Source organism: Acomys minous, assembly GCF_964271855.1.
Source record: "Acomys minous genome assembly, chromosome: 1".
NCBI lineage: Eukaryota > Metazoa > Chordata > Mammalia > Rodentia > Muridae > Acomys > Acomys minous.
In genome coordinates this window covers 20,995,211-21,017,095 of record NC_140483.1, presented here as the reverse complement: position 1 = coordinate 21,017,095, position 21,885 = coordinate 20,995,211, and the positions used below count along the sequence as shown (strand labels likewise).

At 45.7% G+C, this 21,885-nt stretch overlaps 1 protein-coding gene across 1 annotated transcript; it reads right to left on the bottom strand.

The window, feature by feature from the left end:
* Window positions 1-10,446: 10,446 nt before the first annotated feature.
* On the bottom strand, window positions 10,447-11,842 carry DUSP23 (dual specificity phosphatase 23). The gene is made up of 2 exons (XM_084787975.1): window positions 11,472-11,842; window positions 10,447-10,658 (listed from the first exon to the last, which is right to left on the bottom strand). The coding sequence occupies exons 1-2, from the start codon at window positions 11,736-11,738 to the stop codon at window positions 10,473-10,475; spliced, it is 453 nt and encodes a 150-aa protein (XP_084644101.1). The 5' UTR covers window positions 11,739-11,842; the 3' UTR covers window positions 10,447-10,472.
* Between the last annotated feature and the right edge of the window lie 10,043 nt (window positions 11,843-21,885).

Sequence of the window (21,885 nt, the reverse complement as noted above, 5' to 3'; positions counted from 1 at the left end):
ACATCTTTGTTGGTGCTGCACTGTGCCCAGGTTGTGGCTTTTCTAGTCTCCTAAGAGTGTCTTTTAGGTTGTTCGCAGTTCGGGGCTATTTAAACAATGGTGGGTATATACTTTGCCAAGATGGATATTTTTGGGTTTTGCTAATGCTCGATTTCTAAGTTCCTGGAATTGTGTCTAGCTTATCACAAGTGTCCAGCAAATATTTATTGAACAAATGAATAAATGAACAACCTCATATGTGTCTCTAAGTTCCTCAAATGCAGTTTATCTATAAATACATATGTAGTAGCTGGGTATGTGTATGCATATATGTATATTTCTGCTGGGGTCTGGGCTGAACTCACTCTCAAAGGAGGCCGTATGAAATGAGACATCATCAGGACCTTGAGACTTTGAGCTTCCTCCAGCTTTGCCAGACTTAGTTTGAGATTGAGTATAATATGTCTGACACTGCTGTTAAAAAAAAAATCATATCATTATTACTTTAATTTGTGTCTTATTAAGTGCTTTCTGATAACCTCATCTGTGGTTTTCCAGCTTATCAGAGGAACAGGAGAGGGCTGGAGTGGGGTGAGGGTTTACTCCCAAGGCTGGCGTCCGTCCCCTCCGTGGAATTGCAGGCCTCTATGCATACATGGTCTCTTCTTGTCCCTGGAGGGTCTTGAGCACATGTGCCAGGATAGGCTTAGCATTCCGTAGGCCTGAGGAACTCAGCATTGGGAACCTGGGCCACCCACCCACTTGTCCAGTTGTGCCTTGAACTCTGAAGGTCCTCATAAGGGTGGAGAGAGGGCTCCACAGGGGCGCGCGCTCCCATTTCTAGTTTTTCAGCTGAAGTGTGTCAAGCTCTGGATTCAGGTGTTCTGGCCTTTGTAGCTACTTGGAGTACTCTATAGACAGACCTGGCATATTCCAAAGAGGGGAGGTTGTCTTTGGAGTCCTTAGGATGCTTCATCCACCTCTAGGAAAATATGTCTGGCTGGCTCCCCAAACTGACGGATTGACCATTATTTGGAGGAGAAAACAGACTTGAATTAAGGGTCCAACATAACAGCAGACAGGCTGGGGAACATGGAGTACAATTGAGGCCGATGGATGGAACGTTCAGGAATCCTCTTGGCCTGGGAGCCAACAGGGAGAAATACCAGCATGTGGGATGGAGCGAAGCATCAGCCTGCTGCCCCTGGGAACAGGGGAAATGTGTCAACTGGAATATGGCAGCAGCCTGACTTAAAAATGTGACTGCAGAGAACGAGGCAGAGCAGTGTGCACGCAGAAGCCGGAGCCAGCTGCCACAGGGAAGGCGGCATCTTTGCAGCACAAAAGGATGACACTCACTTGAGATCTTTCCCTACTTGAAAGCAGTGAAAAATCATAACCTGTGAGCCCAGAGGGTGAGCACTCTGACTTAACAACCCGTTCCCTTCCCTTTGCAAAGCAGCCCAGTCATTAACTTCCAGCAAGAGGAGAGAGCAGGTCCTTGCTTAACTCCTATCTTCTGAGTCAAGTCTTCTGAAGTCTTGGAAACCAGCAGCGGCGAGGCTTTGCCTGCCTCCTTTTGACAATGTTAAATCATAAAGCGCTGTGCTGCTGCTCAGTCATGGGGCCATTCTGTCAGAATACAACTTAAGAAAAAAAAATGGAGCCTAGTGACATGTCCTCTGATCTAAACCCTGTGGCGAGTCCACACTGTGGATCAGATGTAGACCTTTCTGGTGGCAAGAATTTCTGCGCTTTTTTTTTTTTTAACTATCTTAACCCAATCATGAATCTTCTCTACCTCCCACTGGATGGGGATTTTATTTCATCCAAGCCTTTTGATGCCTTTATTTTTCCTTCCCCTGAGGACACACAACATCCGGCCCATCATCATCTAAGCCTCTCTGAATGGACTCGGACTCAATATAAAAACCTTAGAACGTTTAGTAATATTCAACACTTGTATGTCCCTTTAGGTTATCTACCCACATCTCTTTGAAAAGTTTAATTAAAATAATTTTTTTTAGCAGACTCACTCTTCTTATATTTTTAATAGCTATAGCATTGCTTATGTATTTATGCAGTACATATTTCCATTTTTTTTGTGTTTATACTTAAGAGTGCTTGTGCCATGAGTTCCTTCACTAAACTGTCCCTTGATTAATTCTTTTTTTTTTCTTTCTTTCTATTTTTCACTAATGGGACAGCATATTAGTTAGTCAGTTACTCTACGTTCATTGTACAGCTATATGACGAGCATGATGCTGCCAGGTTTTATAAGTGAGGGCAAATCCTTAGTCTCCAGTAGAGACAGGAAAGGGGGGAGGAGAGAGAGAGAGAGAGAGACAGAGAGAGAGAGACAGAGAGAGAGAGACAGAGAGAGAGAGAGAGACAGAGAGAGAGAGACAGAGAGAGAGAGAGAGAGAGAGAGAGAGAGAGACAGAGACAGAGACAGAGACAGAGAGACAGAAAGAGAGAGAGACAGAGAGAGACAGAGAGAGAGAGAGAGAGAGAGAGAGAGAGAGAGAGAGAGAGAGAGAGAGAGAGAAGGTAGGAAGCTACTGAAAGCATCAGCGTAGGCAAATAAGGGCAGCTGCTTTGGGAGTGTGGACACGGGTGCTGGAACCCTTTCTCTGAGGAGTGATGTGTAGACACAGACTGCCAGGGGTTAGGAAGAGCTGAGAGCTAAGCAAAAAGCAGAGGAGCGAAGCCCAGTGCCAGCTGCCCAGGTTATCACATGGAGAGAACACCGAGTGCAGTGCTTTGACAGAAAAATGTCCCCCAGAGGTTCATGTGCTAGAATGCTCGACCTCCAGCTGGACGTACTGCTTTGGGAAGGTTATGGAACCTTTAGACGCTACAGCCTTGCTGCAGGAAGTACATGTCTGGGGTTGGGCTTTGATGGTTTGGAGCCTAGCTTTACTTTTGTCTGTTTTCGGGTGTGTGGATGACTGTGATTAGCATCTTCCTGTGGCGGTGGCTGCCATGCCGTCAGCTTCTTGATGGCCTCTGCTCCTCTATAACTGCAAGCCAAGATAAACCTATCCCGTAAGCTGCTTTAGGTCATGATATTCCTTACGGAAACAGAAAATTAACTAACATAGTAAGCATCTGGTGATGTGAAGTTAAGGTTAACCCAGTAGGTCCGGGATGACTAGTTTACACATTCTAAGGCCTTCAGACTCTCCCTTGCTTAGCACCTGTGAGATGGACACTGAACCTTTGTCATAGTCTGCATGATAAGAATATTTCTGTATACCTGAGACCTCAGGTCGACCAGATGGTTCATGCCAACAATGTGATTTATGGTGAACACCTGTTTTCTTATAGCTAAGTTGCTCTGGACCATGCTGCTTCAGTTTGACCTCTGCTGGGGCTGGGGACTGAGTGGCTAAGGTCAGTCATGTACATGCTGCGTGCCTTTGTGACTGACCCCCAATAAACTCTGCTCACCAAAGCTCAGGGGAACATCTGCAGTTGGCAATACTTTGTATGTTTTCCCACTCATTGTTGCTAGGAGAATTGTGCCTATGTGAATCCCCTGGGAGGGGACAACTGAAATGTGTGTCTGGTTTCTCTCAGGCTGTGTCACAGTAGCCTTTCCCTACTGTCAGATTTTAATCTGTATTCTTTGACTTCTATAAAGAGTGGGATGTTTTAGATCTTTATAAATACGATTAGGAATGACAGGGTTCTACCTGTGGGCTGGATCCCAGTATAGTTTTACCCAGCCCTTAGCCCTATCTAGAAATCATGATGGTATGAGACCTACAGAAAACATGTCAATCAATGAATTTTCTTGGGATGGGGGTAAGGGAGACCAAAGAGAGCAGCAGTGTTACCTGGGAGATGTCTGTAGCCATTGTCATTTCCCATGGGCCACCTTGGACTCAGAACAGTCACTACTCAGTGAATATTAGTAATGAAGATAAGTGTGGTCATTATACAAGCTGGAGGGAAAAAAAATCGCAGAGCTGTTTGCTTTATATTCAGTGCTGCACATTGAAAATTCAGAGGTGGTATTGCTAATTTGTTCCATGATCACATATCCATGGTGGGAGAATAAGTCAAGGGAGAAATCGGGCGACGGGGTGGTTGCAGCAATTTAAGCAATTTATTGGCACAAAGAACTCAGTTATCAAGGCTGCAAATAAGGCATCAGTTTCAGGCATGGGTGTGCACCAAAGTGTTTCTCAAATTTTTGTTTGCTTGGACAAGCATGCTGCCTTCTTAAAAGTGTGGCTTGAATCTGTAATAGCTAGAAAATGTTGGCTATCATGGGGGATGTGCTTATGTAAATACATTTTCAATCAATGGGGGACTTCAGTTTTGATGCTTTTTGGAGGCTTGAGACAGAAGTCTGTTAGAGATGACAATGGGGCAGTGTAGACAATAGTTGGACAAGAATGTCCCTGAAGCCCTGTGACCAGAGGGCTCCACAGATGGCTCCAGGAGACCCAATGCCACAATTCTGGGCAGGGTATTTTTATTTTCTAATGACAAGTCTCCCTTCTGTAATCTATGAAAAGGGAAGGTGGTTACTTGCTAACTCCAGGCTTCAATCTTGTTCTACTGGGTGACTTGAGGCACAGTACTTAAACCCTCTGGGCGTCAGTGTACTCACTGTGTACTGGTTGTTGTGGTAGCACTCTGTCCGTGGGATTTTATACAATTATTTTTTGAAGAGTGAATGAGATAATGTCTGGAAAGTACTGGGCACAGTGCCTGGCATACATTAAGGGGTCAAACAACGAAACCATAAAGAGTAGCAGGATTTTCAATAAATTATCAAACATGTAAAGGCATTTTTGAGGGCTCCATGCCAGCCACATAAGCCCCAGGATTGTCATCCTGGGAGAAGACATCTACATGCTCTGAGCTGGGGACTAACAGATGTGACAGAACCACTTTGATGGTACTTGGCCCAGTGCTTAGGCTGCATTTGATTTTTAATTTATAATTACATTTAAATATTTATTTATTTGTGTGTGTGTGTGTGTGTGTGTGTGTGTGTGTGTGTGTATGTGTGTAGGTCAGAGGACAGCAGGTAGGAGCAGGTTCTCTCCTTTCACTATGTGGGCCCAGGGAATCGAACCCAGGTAGTGAGCCTTGGCAGCAGGCACCTACAGCCACTGAGAAATCCGGCTGGCCCCAGGCCATATTGTAAAGTGTAACACATAATTTAGGTGTAATTGACTTGTGTTTAGGTGCAGGATTATTCTCCGGTCACCTAGGAGGAAGAAATGAGTCCTTGGGGGGCATTGGGATATGACAATCAGTAGGGCTGAGCTCTGTAGTGCAGACAGACCCTATGGTGTCTCTGGACTCACAGAAAGTCTTCTGAGGTGGATATTTGGTGAAAGAAACATGAGCTCTGGACTTTGGAGTTTATATCCCAGCTGCACCTCTCACACCCTGTGCTCACATATAAGCTCATGTGTTTGAACGTTTGGTCTCCGGTTGGTAGAGCTGCTTTGGAAGGTTGTAGAACCTTTAGGAGCCGGGGCCTAACTGGAGGAAGTGAGTCCACAGAGGTGGGGCTTGAGGTTTAACAGAACAGCGCCACGTGACGTTCTCTCTCAGCTTCCAGACAGTTTGTATTCTTCCGGTCACGGCTGCTCGCACCATGATGGACTGTATCCGTTTGAACCGTAAGCCAAAGCAGACCCTTCCTCCCTTGACTTGCTTCTGGCCAGGCAAGTAGTGACAATAATGAGAAAAGTAACTAATACAAGTGTGATCTTTGGTACACTATTCACCCTTTTTTCTACCTCGTTTCCTTCTATAGGAAGAAGAAATCACTTGACTTGCAGGGTTGTAATGATAAAATGACATAAGGCAAGGTATGTAAACCACCAGCTACATGGTAAGTGCTTCATAAATGACGGCAATTATGCTTATATAAGCAAGCAGAGTATGGGTATGACAAACTGTGAAACGCATTAGTGGTAACTGTCATTGTTTTGTGACAAAAAATTCCTGTGAGACCAAATTAGTTTCCCTCTCAGAAAGAATAAGGCAGAGATAGGAGGGGCTTTGATTGGATGCTTGTCAAATGGGTGCGGATCATTCTGAGGAAGGATGTAGGGGTTTAGATTAGCTCTCTGTTCCGAGAAATATGCTCATCATTACCCCGAGGGAAACTGACTTTGGGGACAATGCTGGGTAGGTGGGGGTGTGTGTGCAGTGGGGCAGACCTCCTCAGACAGGGGAAGATCAACAGTAAGGTATTGCTACGTATTAAGAGTAGGCTGAAAGGGACAGACTGCACGGGGATGGACTGAGTTTAACGCTACAGGGTATGTGAAAAGGCTCACGGGCATGCATATGTAGGCCCATGACCTTACTGCAGCTCCTTCTGCAGCATCAGATTGAGATACGTGGCCTTTCATGCGGCCTCGGGACTCAGAACTCAGAAGTCCCAGTGGTCACGTGAGCACCACAACCAGGGTTTCTCACCCTTAGCACTCCTGACATCTTGATCTCGGACTGATGGTGTGGGGTGTAGGTTTGCCCTGTGCTCTATCTTGGGCATGTCACAAGGACAATGAAGGCAGAAAGAATCTTCTCAAATAAGCTTGTTGTCGGTTCCTTCCTGCCTTGACCCACGCTGTTCTTGCAGCTGAACAATTTTCCCAGGAAAAGGTCCAAGTGGTCAGCATGGAGCCAAGACTGTATGGAACAAAGGTTTCCATGCAGAAAATCCTCTATTCAGCAGAATCTGTCATATAGTGGGGAAGAAACATGGACGAACTTTACAAACACAGGGACTACGCTGGTTACAGTTTGTCAACTTGGGAAGAATGAGCCCCAGTTGAGGACTCGCCTCCATCAGATTGGCCAGTGGGCATGTCTGTGAGGACATTTTCTTGATTGCCGATCAAGGTGGGAGAGCCCAGCTCAATGTGGGCAGTGTCATCCCTGGGCAGGTGGTCCTGGGTTGTATAAGGACGCAGCCTGAGAAAGCCAGAGAGGGCAGTCTTCTGTCGTGGTCTCTGCTTCAGTTCCTGCCTCCAGTTCCAGCCTTGGCTTGACCCAATGATGGACTGTCACTTGGAAGTATAAGATGAAACAGATGCCTTTCTTCCCAAGTTGCATTTGGTTACGGTGGTGGTCTGAGTGAAAATAGCCTTCACAGGCCCATAGGGAGGGGCACTATTAGGAGGTGTGGCTTTGTTGGAGTAGGTGTGGCCTTGTTGGGAGAAGTGTGGTGGGGTGCGGGGGGGGGGGGGGCTCTGAGGTTTCAGGAGCTCAAGTCAGGCCCAGTGTCTGCTCTCTCTCTTCCTGTTGTCTTCAGATCAAGACGTAGAACACGCAGCTCCGTCTCCAGCACCATGTCTGCCTGCATGCCGCCATGCTTGTCTTCATGATGATAATGGACTAAAACCTCTGAACTGTTAGCCAGGCCCTAATGAGATCTTTTCCTTTATAAGAGTTGCTGGGGTCATGGTGTCTCTTCATAGCAACAAAATCCTAAGACGGTCATGTTTATCACGGCAGCAGAAAGCAAAGCAGAATGCGGGTGGAAGCTGCCCTAGGGAACAGAGTCCTTCTGAGTGTAGAAAGTCAGTGCTGCTTGGGACCTTGCTGGGAAACAAGGCTGGGAAGAGTTGAGAAGCTGGGAATAACTAGATTTCCAGACACTGGTTGGAAAGGTGGCAGTATGTGACTTGGTCCTTGTTCCCCTATTATGACATATTGTATATGAAAGGCCCAAAATTTATTCCTCTACTTCTAGAGAGAATGAAACCTGTATGCTGGTCTGGTGCAGTGGCTCTTACTGGGGTAGACTTTGTTCCCATTGGGAATGTGTGGCAGTGTCTGGAGACATCATTGGTTGTCATAACTAGAGGGGTGTCATCCAGTGAGTACAAACCAGGGACACTGCTAAGCATCCTACAGTATGGATCGCCCCTCCCCCCCCAATTATCCAGCCCCAGTTCAAAATGTCAGCAGTGCTAAAGATGAGAAAGCCTGGTCTGGTGCAAATGTAAATATGCTTCTCAGATGGATGAGGTGTGTCCCTGGCACCAGCGTAGGAGGTAATGGGGGATGAGCCACGGCTAATATGTGACCTTTCATTGGTAGCCAAATACAGAAGGAAGGGTGATGGGACGGCAACATTTCTGGGGCATAAATGAACACAAATGGAGCATCAGGCTAACCCCTCAAGGTAGATAGAAGGAGAAGGGCAGAGTTTTTTCTCATTTGAAGTCAACTCTTACTTATTTAAAAGCGATTTCCTTAAGCACATAATTACATGTTTATTTCCCTAAGGAACTCTTGAGGCAGAGGAGACCTGCTTAAATTATGGGGAGGGAACCGCACACAGGGCTTTAATGGGGTTAGAAAAATTTTCTGTCTCCTTCAAAGGAGCCTTGGGAGGAAGGTAAGAGCCAATTCTGCTCTGGCAGTGCAGAGAGGGCGGACGTGGGGAGGGACAGACAGCAGAAAGGGCGAGGACGGGTCACACAGCCCAGTTGATCGGTATTGCCTACTGGTGAGGAGACACAATGCTTGGGCACAGCTTCAAGCCTCCCACTTCCTCCTTGTATGGGTAAAGCTCTGACAGTGAAAGAAAAGAGCTGAGGAAATGCACCTTTTACTCTTCTGGGCTATGCCTGCCTCAGGGCAGTGTACACACAGACGTGCACACTCTCTTGGGAGATGGTTTAGTTTGCATCACGAGGCTGCGGTGGGAATGGCAGGGTGGGTGAAGCATTTGGTGAGAGGAATGTGAGGATTTCATGCAGCGTTTCCCCTCCTCTCTCCTCGGCTGCAGCCGGAATGCCTGGGACTTTTGAGGATCTTCTCTTTGGCTGATGTATTCCCCTAGGTGGGCTAGACAGGATCCAAGGAAATAGTTAAGGAATGGATTCCCCAGATTCAAGAGGGCAATGATTGTAAACGAGGGCATCTGACATTCCTTGTGTAAATGAGCCTTTTGTGTAAGAGTGGGCTGGGTAATGTTGAGTTAGGGCCAGCAGAGAATGCAGAAGAAAGTACAGAGGCCGGGATGCCATGGGCCCAGCTCTTCCTTTGATATGAAAGATGGAGGCTGTAGGGGGACTCTTGACTAGTCTGTCCTGTGCCCAGAATAGTAGACAGCCTTTAGTCTTTAGCCTTTAGGCGTGGATGGACAGCCATTACCCATCTTCTCCGGAAGGCTGGGCTCCTGAGACTAGGAAACATGGCTTATTTTGCTGAGTCAATCCCTCCTCTAACAGCACCTACTTCGCACAGGCACTCAGAGTACATTTCAGGCCCTTATTCAGCTCAGGTTATTATCGCAAAAGACAGGACATGAATTCAGGCTGACATTATGGAAACGAGTCCACTGGGCTCACGTATGACATTTATCGCATCTCTCAGAAAGTCTAAAGCATGGTGCTAATGGCAGGATGGAGTCACAACAGGGGAGAGGAGAAGAGAAGACCTGGGAAACATGGCCAAGATTCACAGTCCCAGAGCCATTTATTTATTTGGCTACTTAATAGCCACTCTGTATAACCATCAAGACTCAGGTCCTCAAATGCTTGGTTTGAGGCTGGGGACAACACAGGGGCTGGAGGTAAGAGATGAACTGAGTGAATTTGAGGGTGGTAGACAGCCCTGGAGACTGGAGAGAGAGAGAGAGAGAGAGAGAGAGAGAGAGAGAGAGAGAGAGAGAGAGAGAGAGAGAGAGAGAAAGGGAGGTAGATGGATAGATACAGAGAGAGACAAAGGGAGGGAGAGAGGGAGGGAAAGAGAAACAGAGACAGAGAGGGAGGGAGGGGGAGACACACACACACACACACACACACACACACACACACACACACACACACGGGGTGGATATATCTGTGAGCATGACACCCAGGTGTTCTGTACCCAGAGAGGAACAAAGGTGACTCAGGTGGAGCACTACTCAGGGGGGTGATATCAACCAGCGCACTCCTGCTGTGGGAGTGCAGAGCTTTGAGGCTGTGTGGCCAGAGCCATGGGTCTCTTTGTCTAACCAGTTCTCCAGAAACAACATCACATATGGTCGGAGAACAGCGCCTATAGTTTCAGCATCTTCATGGGGACAAAGGTGTATGTTGCAGTCTGGGCCTACCCTTCTGTTTTTCAGAACTGTGACTTTAGACTTTTCTGAGATCTAGCCACCTCAGCCAAAGGATAGAGATGGGTTTTGTCATTTCTACAGCCCAGGGCTACATGTAGCTGATGTATTGGGGGGCGCCGTGTAAATGCTAAGCTCTGAAAACGGGTTCTTACTACTTATTAACTCATTTTCATGGGCTCTCAGCCATCCAGTCAATCAAGTTATGGCTTTGGGGAAAGACTATACTTCTGTACAACAGGAGCCAAAGGGATCTGAAGGTTGTAGTACTTTTAGTCCACTTCCCTTCCTCCCTGGCGACTTTTTTCATACGCAGCAGGAGTGTGTCTGCCGGCCCCCCTCGCGCTCCCCCCTCCGCGCCTCCCCCCTACCCCCCAGTTGCTGCTATCCCTTATTTTGTTCTCTGGTAGAACTGGAAGACAGCTTTCTCTTGTTCATACGTCTCAATGGATCCTGGTCGCAGGCGCCGAATCTCAGCAATGGCATCTCCTGCAGCCAAGCTCCGCTCCTTCACCAGGTAGCAGGCCAGCATGGTGCCGGTGCGGCCAAAGCCCAGAGCACAGTGCACTCCGACGGCCTGTGAAGAGAAAACTGATGGAGTAGAGTCCACTGCCCTCCCCGCCACTCCCCTGTCCTCACTAAAAGGGACTGTTCTTCCCACAAGTCATAGGCCCTCCTAGGACAAGAAGTGACATCAAAGCAGTGGAGACTGTCATTGCTTCTGGCGACTAGGAAGCCTCTGAAGTGGCTGGTTCCAAGCCGGGCTCTCAACCTGCATCTTCCGACCTCTCTACCCGTGCTGTACTGTACAGAACACCTAGCCATGTGTGGTGGTATTTTTTTCCTGAAGCCTGTCAGTCCAAACTGAGACTGGATGTAAAATACTTACCAGGCTCTGAAGATGCAACATGAAAAAGACTGGAAATGCCTCATTAATAATTTGTCTCATATTGATTCTATGTTGAAATAATATTTTTGACTTATTGGATTAGTAGCAAAATTAACTTCACCAGCTCCTTTTTCATCTTTTTAAAAAAACGTAGCTGCCAGTAAAATTTAAAATTACAAGTGTGTCTCTATGACATATGGACCTCTAGAAAATGTGTTTTGAACAATTTCCATCTGGCTTCAGTGCTTCTCCCGCACCCCTCCGACTCCTGGAAGTATTTCATTGACAGAACTCCCTCTCCAGCCTACTTGGCATCACCTCCTCTCCAAGCAGCAACGTTGACTCTAGTCAGTGGGTGGGTCCGTTTAGCTCCAGCCCCACCCCACGTAGCCCCGCCCAGCCCCAGGCCTCGCCCACTCCTTTTCTACTCCACCCTCCCACCCAGGCCCCGCCCATTCATTTCACCCCGTCCCTCTCGCTTTGGCTCACGGAAGCGCTGACCTCTCCCCGAGCGTTGGCCTCGTCCACAATCTTCACAAATTGGTCGATCTGTTCGGGGGCAGGCGGGCAAAAGTCAGGGATGCGCAGTCGGTGCAGCGTGAGGCCGGGACAGCTGTCGCTGTGAGGGGGCCCGCGCTCCGTCAGGGACACCAGGTGCCGCACGCCCAGGTCCAGCAGGAACTGGTAGTGTGCGGGGAGCCGCGGCAGCGCCAGCCCGGCTAGCCGTCCCGGGAGCACCCAGGAGAAGTTGGGGGGCTGCACGCCCATCGCGGGGGCAGGGCACTCAGGGAGAGGCTGGCCTTTCCTACTCCGCCCAGCGACCTGGTCGTCCCCTGGGGCTGGCTTCCGTCGCCGCTCAGCACTTTGCCCAGCGGGCCACGTGGTCCCTTAGACCCGCCCCCTCGACGCTCCTTCCACCCAGGGTTGGCTGGACAGTGGGGGTGGGGCTGAGACGTCTCCTAGACCAGCGGAGAAGCCCATCGGTTCTAGGCGCAGGAGGCTCGTTGATAGGTTGGATAATACGTGCAATTATTGCAGCCTGGAGTGGATATACTAAGGAAACCTGGAACAAATTAGTTGCTCCTGTATATAAAACAGCCCAGGGCTAGGCTCTGCTGCTCCCTGGTGGTGTGTTGGAGTTACTGCATCGTGGGCCAGCAGCCCCTGCCTCCTAAGGGCCTGGTCTCTTGACAGTTTTTGTGGAAAGGGTTTAAATAGGTGACAAATCTACTTGCCCATGGGCATGTGGGTGTGGGTGGGTAATGTCTTCAATGACCAAGCAGTCGTTGGTGTCTTGTTGAATTCTAGTCAGAGCGATCTACGAGGTTCCAGGCAATAGAAAATTTCATTTTCCTATTGCTGGAAATGTTTAAAAGTGTGTGTGTGTGTGTGTGTGTGTGTGTGTGTGTGTGTGTGTGATGTGGCACCCTGAAATGGTACTCAGAATAATATAGTAATTGCAATCAATAGCACAAGAGAACAACAATTGAACATTTGCTTTGTGGTAGGTACTTGTGCAAGCACTTTTTGTGTGTTAATTAATGGTCACAAGATAGATGACCAAAGTAACCCCATTTTTGAGATGAGAAAACTGAGGCACCGAGGAAGCTAAGGAAGGCACTGTTCTCCAGAGTCTTTTAACAGCACAACACTTTGCTATAGTCAGGCAGGAAATGACATTCTTTTCACACAACCCTCTTCAAACATATCGTCTTCAAAGCCCTGGTTTATTTTCTTAATTTCATTTGCAGTTCAGAATCTCCTTATTCCAAGGTTCTGCTCCCCAAGTCACTCTAGCCTGGGCCAGACAGAGTTTATCAATGCTTAGCTTAGGGTGTGTGTTCAGACCTCTATCTTGAACAGTATCTCACCCCGGCTCTGAACAGTCTGTGTTGTCTTTTGAATGAGGTACCAGTGGATCTGGCTACCACTAATTGTGTGAATCATCATCGCTGTGCCAGGCCCTGTGCTGTATGTATGTTTGTGTTAACAGACTTGTTTTCAGGGAGCAATAAGCTTTAGTAACTCCTCCAACTTTAAGGAATTGATGACATACTTGGGGGGATTTGGACACAGATATAATTATTCCCAGAATATGTAATAAAGTACTAAACTGCTCATCAAAGAAATTGTCATTATCTTACAATCAGATAACATATAGTTAAAAGCTAATTGTGCAATAAAAATAACAAGCATGAAAGGAATCAGTGGGGGCTGGGGAGCAACACTTGGGTTGGAACAACCAGAAGTTTCTAAAGGCAGGCTCTTCCTTTTCCATTTTGTTCTCTGTCCATTCAGAAGCTCAATGGAACCATTTCAGCTCATCCTAACCCCCCTCCCCTTGTCGATAATAATCTTTTGACTTAGTGTGTGTGAGTGTGTGTGTGCGCGTTAGGCCTGCCTTAGTGACTTTTCTATTGCTATGCCAAGACATCATGACCAAGACAACTTATAAAACAAAACATTTAATTCAGTGGCTCCAGAGGGTCAGAGTTCATGGTGGGGAGCATGGCAACAGGCAGTGCACATGTAGGCATGACATTGGAGTAGAAGCTGAAAGCTTATATTTCACTCTATAAGCATGAGGCGCGCACGCGCGCGCGCGCGCGCACACACACACACACACACACACACACACACACACACACACACACACAGACTAGGAGAGAGATTGGGGATGGATGCCATGGGCTTTTCAGACCTTTTCAAAGCCTTCCATCAGTGACACAACATCCTCCGACAAGACCACACCCCCTAAACCCTTCCCCAACATTTCCACCAACTGGGGACTAAGTACACAAGCATGAGCAGGTCATTCTCATTGAAACCACCACAAGGCCCCAGTTTACTCACTGACAGGAGGTGAAGGTGGACACAGACACTTGCTTCCTCTAACTAGGTCCCTGTGTCCCATCAAAGCAGAGAGTCACTTGAGCAGTCTTTCTGTGTCTGCAGTGTCCTGAGTTTCCTATGTGTCAACAAACGTTTTTACCAGGACTCAAAGGTCTGGAACCTGAACCTAGGAAGAAGAGGCTATGTGGCAAGCAACCCCCAAGATGCCTATAGTGGGCATCTCATGTCTTGGGTAGCTCTTTTCTACAATGTTAGGGCCAGCTTTTTTTTTTTTTTGTAGCCCGTAGGCTTTGTTGAAATGGTATTATATAACTTCTTAGGTTTTGTCACAGAAACTTGGAGTTTTCCTTATTCTTCCTTGGGAAGGAGATTTGTCTTGGGGACTCTTGTGGGGAGGCCAGCTGCTGTGTTGTAAGGATGTGGGGAGATCTCTGTGAGGACCAGAAACCTCTGACTCTTACTCAGGCTGCAGAGTTGTCTAGTCAAGAAGTGGATCCCCACCCTCCCTCCGAGCCTCAGTGAAGATTTTAGGTGGCTTCTACAGCAACCTGATTATTATCCCAGACTACCTGGTAAGCACCAGCTAGTCATCCCTGCCCTGAATTCCTTATGCACAGAAGCTGAGTTAATTAATACTTATGGTGTAAGTAATCAAAAATTAGGGAATTTAGTGTGTAGCAACAAGTAACTACTATAGATGAAAGTTTTCTTTCAAGGAAGGAAGAAAATGAATTTCCAATAAATACAAGAATGAAAACAAAAACAGGAGAGAAACGTACACTAAAGGCAGTTGTGTTACAAGTCAGTGCAAAGTTCTCAGATCTGGGCAACTACATGTAGTAACCAACTAGAGTAGTTTGGGTAAAGTGTGTGTGTGTGTGTGTGTGTGTGTGTATGTGTGTGTGTGTGTGTGTGTGTGTGTGTGTGTGTGTGTGTGTGTGGTGCTGGAGGTATCAGTTTATACAGTATTTGGACAGCTAGGGATGACATGTAAATTCTTCTACCACTAGCCGCATACAGGAAGTGAACAATCACAACACATTGGCTCCTAACCAGACACATTCCCTATAAACTAATGGTGATGCTGCCCTGAAACCTACTGGGGGCTGTGTGCCGGCAGACGGTGTAGGGGTCTGAAATGGTGTGGGTGTGGCCAGCTCACCTTGGACATTTTAATACAGGTCTTTCCACCAGATGGCACTGATAGCTTTTCCTTGTTTCTCTCTCTTTTTGTCTTATTGAAAGTGTTGGACTTGTATGTTGTTGCAGAACGTTCCCTGGCTAAAATCTCACAATTTGCTAGCTGATTTCTTCTTGTATTTTTGCATTTAAGAGGCTTATAATTATATTTTCTTTTTTAGATCATTCCAAGAGCTTTGGGTTGGGGTGTGTGTGTGTGTGTGTGTGTGTGTGTGTGTGTGTGTGTGTGTAACCGCTGTAAATCAGATGCTATTGTGTGAGGGGGAGATAGGGGAGTAGGTGGGAGGGACAGGCTTTAATGTCTGTTAATGTCTGTAAAAAGCTATTGAAAAAGGCACGTGAGGGCAAGATCAAGGGGGGCCACCCAGGTAACAGCCACTTTTGTTACAAAAGCCATCTTGGTGGATTCTCTTCTACTTTCGAGGTGCTTAGGGCCCAGATGAAGAGCAACCCGATTGGCAGCCTGTTTGATGCCAGCCTGTTGAGATTCCAAGTGGACGATATAGCTAACTTGTGACGGGGCTTCTAATCTACAGAGCTGTGACATAATACAGACTTCTTTAGCCACCAAGTTTGTGGCACTTTGTTCTGCAATAGAAACCATCTAGCCACTCCTACTCATTTTCTGGTCTTTAATATGCTGCTACCACAGCGTTAGGAGATCCTAGATTGCTATCTTGTTTCTTGCCTCTTCACATTATTTTCAGCCTTCTCGTTTCCAAAGCTGTTGACCACACCGGTTCGTTACCTGCTGCAAATTCAACGACTACAGTCAATCTACAGGGCGCAGGCAGCCAACACCTGATATTCCTGGTGCTTCCCGAAGCTCTGCTCCTTAGCAGGCTTCCTTCCTATTAGTGCTTCTCCTTCTCATTAGAGCTTCTCCCTCCCATCAGTGCTTCTCCTCTTTAGTGCTTCTCCAGCTCTGACCCACAGCTGACATCACTGTGAGAAACTCCGACCCTCAGGCTCCACCTTTGACCTGCGGGAGCTTCATGAGTTTCAGAGTCACACCTCTTCACATTCACACACGGGGAACCCTGTTGATCAGTGGCTTCTCCCTTTCTACTTGATAATCATTAGGGGCACGAGAGCTAGGACTCAGGGCACAGCACTCGTCAGGTCTCAGTCTGTAGAGCTGAAAAACTACTGAGTAGGCCTGTGGGCAGAGGAGGCAAGCAGAGAGAGAGAGAGAGAGAGAGAGAGAGAGAGAGAGAGAGAGAGAGAGAGAGAGAGAGAGAGAGAGAAGTTGAGTCCAAGTGGCTTGGACGGAAGCCCAGGGCCAATTAGAAACACCTAACAGTGTGAGTTAGAACAATCTATTGGCTGTAGGTACAAGCTAGAAAGGGATCCAAGAAAAATATGCTTAAATGTACATGTGTTTTTCCTGTTTCTGTTCCAAGGAAGGGCTTGCTTCCTAGATTTCCTTTCTGGGGGAATTCTTGAGACATCATTCCCTGCCCTTTTCACTTTTTAACTACATTCCAGGCAGGGCAGAAACTACTCTAGTTGCAATCCAACTTGCAAGCTCCCTGCTTCCCCACAATTTGAAGGAAGGAGAGTGAGCCATGTGCTACGTAGCACACCATACCGTCTTTCCTGTTCCATGGCAGGTCTCCTCATCCAGATTCCATCTTTCCAGAACCTTTTTAGGACTCACTGTATCTGTCGGCCTCTGGACTGGCCTCCTCTTGTCCAGGTCTATAAATGTCTCCTTTAGGTAGCTCTGATGACTATATAGAATACAGATCTTGACATGCCCAGTACTCTGTAAGTGGTTATTGCCTTCCAGAGACCCCTCGATACACTTGTTGATTGACATATAAGCCCTGCAGGATGAGGTTCCTGGTTTTCTCTTCAGTGTCTTACAGCATTCCTTTGTAATGTTCCCATCACCCAGTGATGCATGGGCACTCAGAGGAGCAGTGTGCACTTTCCTGCCTTGTCCAACTGTGTCCTACAGTGGCTCCCCTTTCCTTTAGTTTGTTGCAGCATTGCATCTCTACCAATGTTCAGTCTGGAAGCAAACCAAGTGTTCTTTACCACTCAGGGCTTATATGCCTCTTCATTTAAAACATTTAAGATCTTTGATAACATACTATACAAAATAAGTATTGTACAATAATTAAAGTATATATATATATATATATATATATATATATATATATATATACACACACACACACACACACACATACATACATACATACATACATACATGGGACCAGAGCTATTCTGTATTGTCCAGGCATGAAGGGAAGCAATGTATGGAGTTTGATGTTTATATACCTGTTGGATGGACCGCTCAGCAAAGGTCACAGATGAGCTTGGCCTGTAAAACACAAGCAAGATGCTCTCAAAAGTCATTGCCTGCAGATGATCCCATTGTAAATTTCAAGGACTTCTGGGAAATTCCCATCAGTTATCTCAGTCTGCAATACTGATGTGGGGAGTCTCAAGAAATTGACTTGGATGCTGTGAACCTGTCATCTCTCTATTTGGTGATCTCTGGAAAATAATACTCACCTTCCTTTTCTTTTACAACTCAGATAAGCATCTCTAGGGAAGGAAGGGGACGTTTGGAAAAGGCCTTACTATCAACTCTATGATAGAGAGGACTTAGAAATAAATGGCATTGATTTTCTAGAGACTTGGTTGAATTTCTGAGAGACTTTGCCAAAGCACCACGTGCTTGGTGGCCACCTTTCTCCTGCCCTTTGTATATGGTACACATATAAAGCTCTTTCCTTACTGTGCTCGCTCTGCCTGCAATTCTGCATACATTTCTCTCTCTGGCTCCTTGAAGGTTTAATGAGCTTGCTTCTCCACTTTTTCAAGCAAGGATTCCAAGCACTGGTTTGATGACACCCTGGAGTGTCTTCATTTATCTCAGGGGGTGCCTTGAAATTCACAAAACAAGATTAATTTAAATTCATTTTCGTTTAAAAAAGTAAACAGACATTATATAGTAATTACAGGTACAAGTGTGTGTGTTGAAATCAAACTAATAAATGCTTGCCTTAGAGAGAAATCAAGAGGATGGGGGTGGGGCTGCGAGAGATTATAAAGGTGGCTTAGTCTGAGCGTTTTCTAAAACATCCCTTCCTTCTTATTTCCAGGTTGAACAAAATTAATCATGTTTCTAAGTTGGAAGTCAAGAATGGTAGGATAAAACTCCTAGGACACAGGTCTGTTTTCTGTGCCTGCTATAGGCCCTGGCGTAAGTAAGTCCTCAGGAAGCACATTTTGATTGGCCATGTTGGGTTGGGATATAGCATGGTGGGTAGAGAAGGTGCATGGCACGCGATGGACCCAACTCTGAGGGAATGACAGCCATCTGCAATGTCATGGGGGAGGTGGGGACGTACATTGTTACAAAGGAATGCTGTAAGATGTAGCGGAGGAGAAAAAGCCGAGAACTTCATCCCCGAGAGCTTATGGATCAATCAGCAAATGTATTAGGGGGTCTCTCTGGAAGGCAATAATGAGTTACAGAGAAGTAGACGAGTTAAGATCTGAATTGTATGAGGCCACCAGGGTTACATGAAGAAGAAAGGCAGACAGCTGTAGAGGGAGTGGGTGGAGCAGCAATCCCTTTTGGGTCCTAGGAGAATACAGAGTCTAAGACAACTAAGGAGAGAATGGTCTGGCTGAGATGCTCTGGGTGTTAGGTGACTGGCCAGAGGCTTCAGTAATTGCCTACTAGCAATCTGTGCAAATCATCAAAAAGTAGGGTAAATTGCTGTCAAATTATATGAATGTTATTGCTTATTCCAGCAAGTAGGGTCACAGGAAGGTTGTAGACACAAGAAGGAACTAGGAATTCTGCACTAGCCTAGTGTCTTTGAATTAATAGAGCTGGTAATGGATTCAAATCTGGTTGCAGCATTAAAAACCATATTATCTGAAAAAATGACTTTATGCCTTTGTGCTTATCTGCATAAAGGGGAAATGGTCATAATATTCTGCCTCAACAGTTGTGAGGATTAAATAATTTAATCTACATAAAATTCTTGGAACAATGCTTGGTACCATGAGAACTCAATAAACACTGGCTCTCCTCTTCCTCCTCTTCTTCTTCCTTGTTATTATTGCCGCCGCCACCACCACCATCATCATCATCATCATCGCCAGTAGGCTCAACATTTTGGGAGGTCTAATGGATTAAAAATATAGAGTATATTAGTGACTCCCTCTAGTCCTGAAGAACAAGTTTAGGAACTCTTCCTGTTGTTTGCAAGATTGGAGTAAAAATGTCATTTGCTGGAACTGGAAGCCTAGGCAGAAGGTTAATTGCATAACAAGCAGGCAAACAAACAGAACAAAAAGCCAGTGTGTACAAATTGAGTTCTCAGAGAATCCCCTTGTTACACTGTGATGGAATATTCTGCTGCATGGGGGAAAATGCAAAACACACTAGTTATTAAAATCATACGTGGTAGGAAGAGGAGATTGCGTCTGTGGGCACAGAGTTTTATAGCTTTGAAAGCTAGATACCATTAATCAAATGTACTCGTCATTGCCCACTTCTACTGATAAAAAAAAAAAATCCCAACTTGTTCTGGACAGAATGATTGATAGGGAGGGAACTTTTGAGGCCATTAAGTAAAACACATTCCCGATTCTCTTTATTTTAATGAAAACTGAACATACCTATATCTTCACATGGCAAGACAAATCAAGGCTAAATCTGATCTTAGCTCAACTCAAATACTGATTTTGAAATTCCAATTCGCTTCAGTTCTTTCTTTTCAGCTCAAATGCTGAGGGATTGTCATTATATGATCATTTACATGTTCAAGCAGTGATTTAGGATGAGAAATTTGCAAATTCATACAGAATTTATTTTTTGAATTGCTGTGGCTGTAGCAGACACACTACAAATGAGTCAGAATTCTTTATTTGAAATTCTTGATACTGTAAATATCTTCAGTCATAAAAAGACATTTCACTTATAAGAATATGGGAAGATGGTAGTAAATGATTAGCATTGTTCTAAGTCTTTTGTTCTAAGACTGTTCATGGGAGCAGTCTTAGCCTTTCTGGTCATTGTGCTTTCTAATATCTATGTGTCTTCAATTCATTTAAACAAATATAGCAGATATGCACAGAAGAACAAGTCACTGGCTTATATGCTTGAGTGGGAATACAGGAAAAAGCATGAAGCTTAGATATTGGCACTATAGTGGCCTGTTACTGGAGTGACTCCAGTAGAATGTACCTTTCGTTATTCACATTCTTTTATACAATTCTACCACATACCACATCGGCACTGGGCTCATCCATGTGACCTACTTTGGCTAATGCGACATAGACAAATGAAATGGAAGCAGAGGTTGGGTAAACATGTGCACTCCAGGGCTCAGCATCCCAGGAATCTGCCCAGAACTAAAAACCACCTTGTAAGAGAGACCAGCTAAACTTAGTTTCCAGGGGCTTCCCAGATGGAAGCAGCTCCATTAGAAGTCCCAACAAGGCATGACCAGCAGGACAATGACTTAGCTCATAGAATCATGAGAAACGAGCAGTTGTTAAGTCACTAAGTCTGTTGGGAGTATTAAAAAAAAGTGTGTGTGTGTGTGTGTGTGTGTGTGTGTGTGTGTGTGTGTGTATGTGTGTGTGCATGTGCCATGTGCAAGTTGGTCCTCATAAAGGCCAAGAAGGGGTGATGAACTCTTGGATCTGATGTTAGAAGAGATTTTAAGGCACTTGATTTGAGTGCTGGGAACCCACTTAGGTCCTTGGCAAGAACAGCAAATACTCTTAACCCATCTCTCCATCTCATGTTGGGTATTTTTTTTTCTGACAAGGAAATATAAATCATAAAAAACAATGCCTGGAAGTAGTGTGTTGCTATAACAAAAATCAAAGTCACATAGCCTTGCATTTAGGACTGGGTCGGTGGCAGAGGCTTTCGGGCAGCAAGGGCATGTTCGTGGAGCCCGATGACATATGACAGGGAATCACTAGTGGAGGCTGATAAAGTGTAAGTCACATTATGTTGTGGAGGAAACAGTGGGAACACCGTCGCATGTAGGAATGGGAAAAACAGAACATGTGTTCCGTCAAGTGTGGATTTGGCTTTAAGGGGATTTCCGCCTGGAATGCTGTAGGGGTCAAATTACCTTTAGAAGGTAACATATAATAGGCTATAGGAAGACACAGATGAAGTCAGGAAAGAACCGGAAAACTTCTAGGTTCTTCTAGAAGTTTCTAGGAAACTTAAAGGCTAGATAATGGGTCCAGGATATGCTAGATTAGGAAATGAAACTTTTTAAATTTTCGTATCTTCAGTTGGCAACAGATTCTTTAAAGAAATGACCACGGGACATAAGTTGAAACCACAAGTATGACAACAAGGTTTAAGTCCCCAGAATCATTTAAAGTGATACCTAAGAGACTCAAGTCAATGGGAGGCCTCTAAGCATTTAAAGGGCATTTCCCTACAGCACACTGACATGTTGAAAAAGTAGAAGCCTGTCTCAAAAATAGTGGTGGGGATAACTTTCTTTGAATGTATTAGATTGTAACTTGAGATGTAGGAAGCCATACAATTTTTAAGAGAATCAGATCCAGTTAGATTAAAGAGCGCATGGGAGATTCAAAATTAGAAGAAACAATAACTTGGGAAAATCACCTAGCTACCAACACAGTGTGTTTTCATTTGTGGAAAAGCCATTTAGAGAGCTGACCCAATCACTTCCAAAGAGTAAAACCATACTCCTCTTTCCAGATTAGAAGGCCTTGCATGTGGGTATGATTGAATTTCAGAATTGCTGTGGACCAGCAATGGGTGTGTGGCTCCCTGTTGCGCCTTCACAGTTGTGTGACAAGTCTATATGAAACGGATACTCATAGCTTT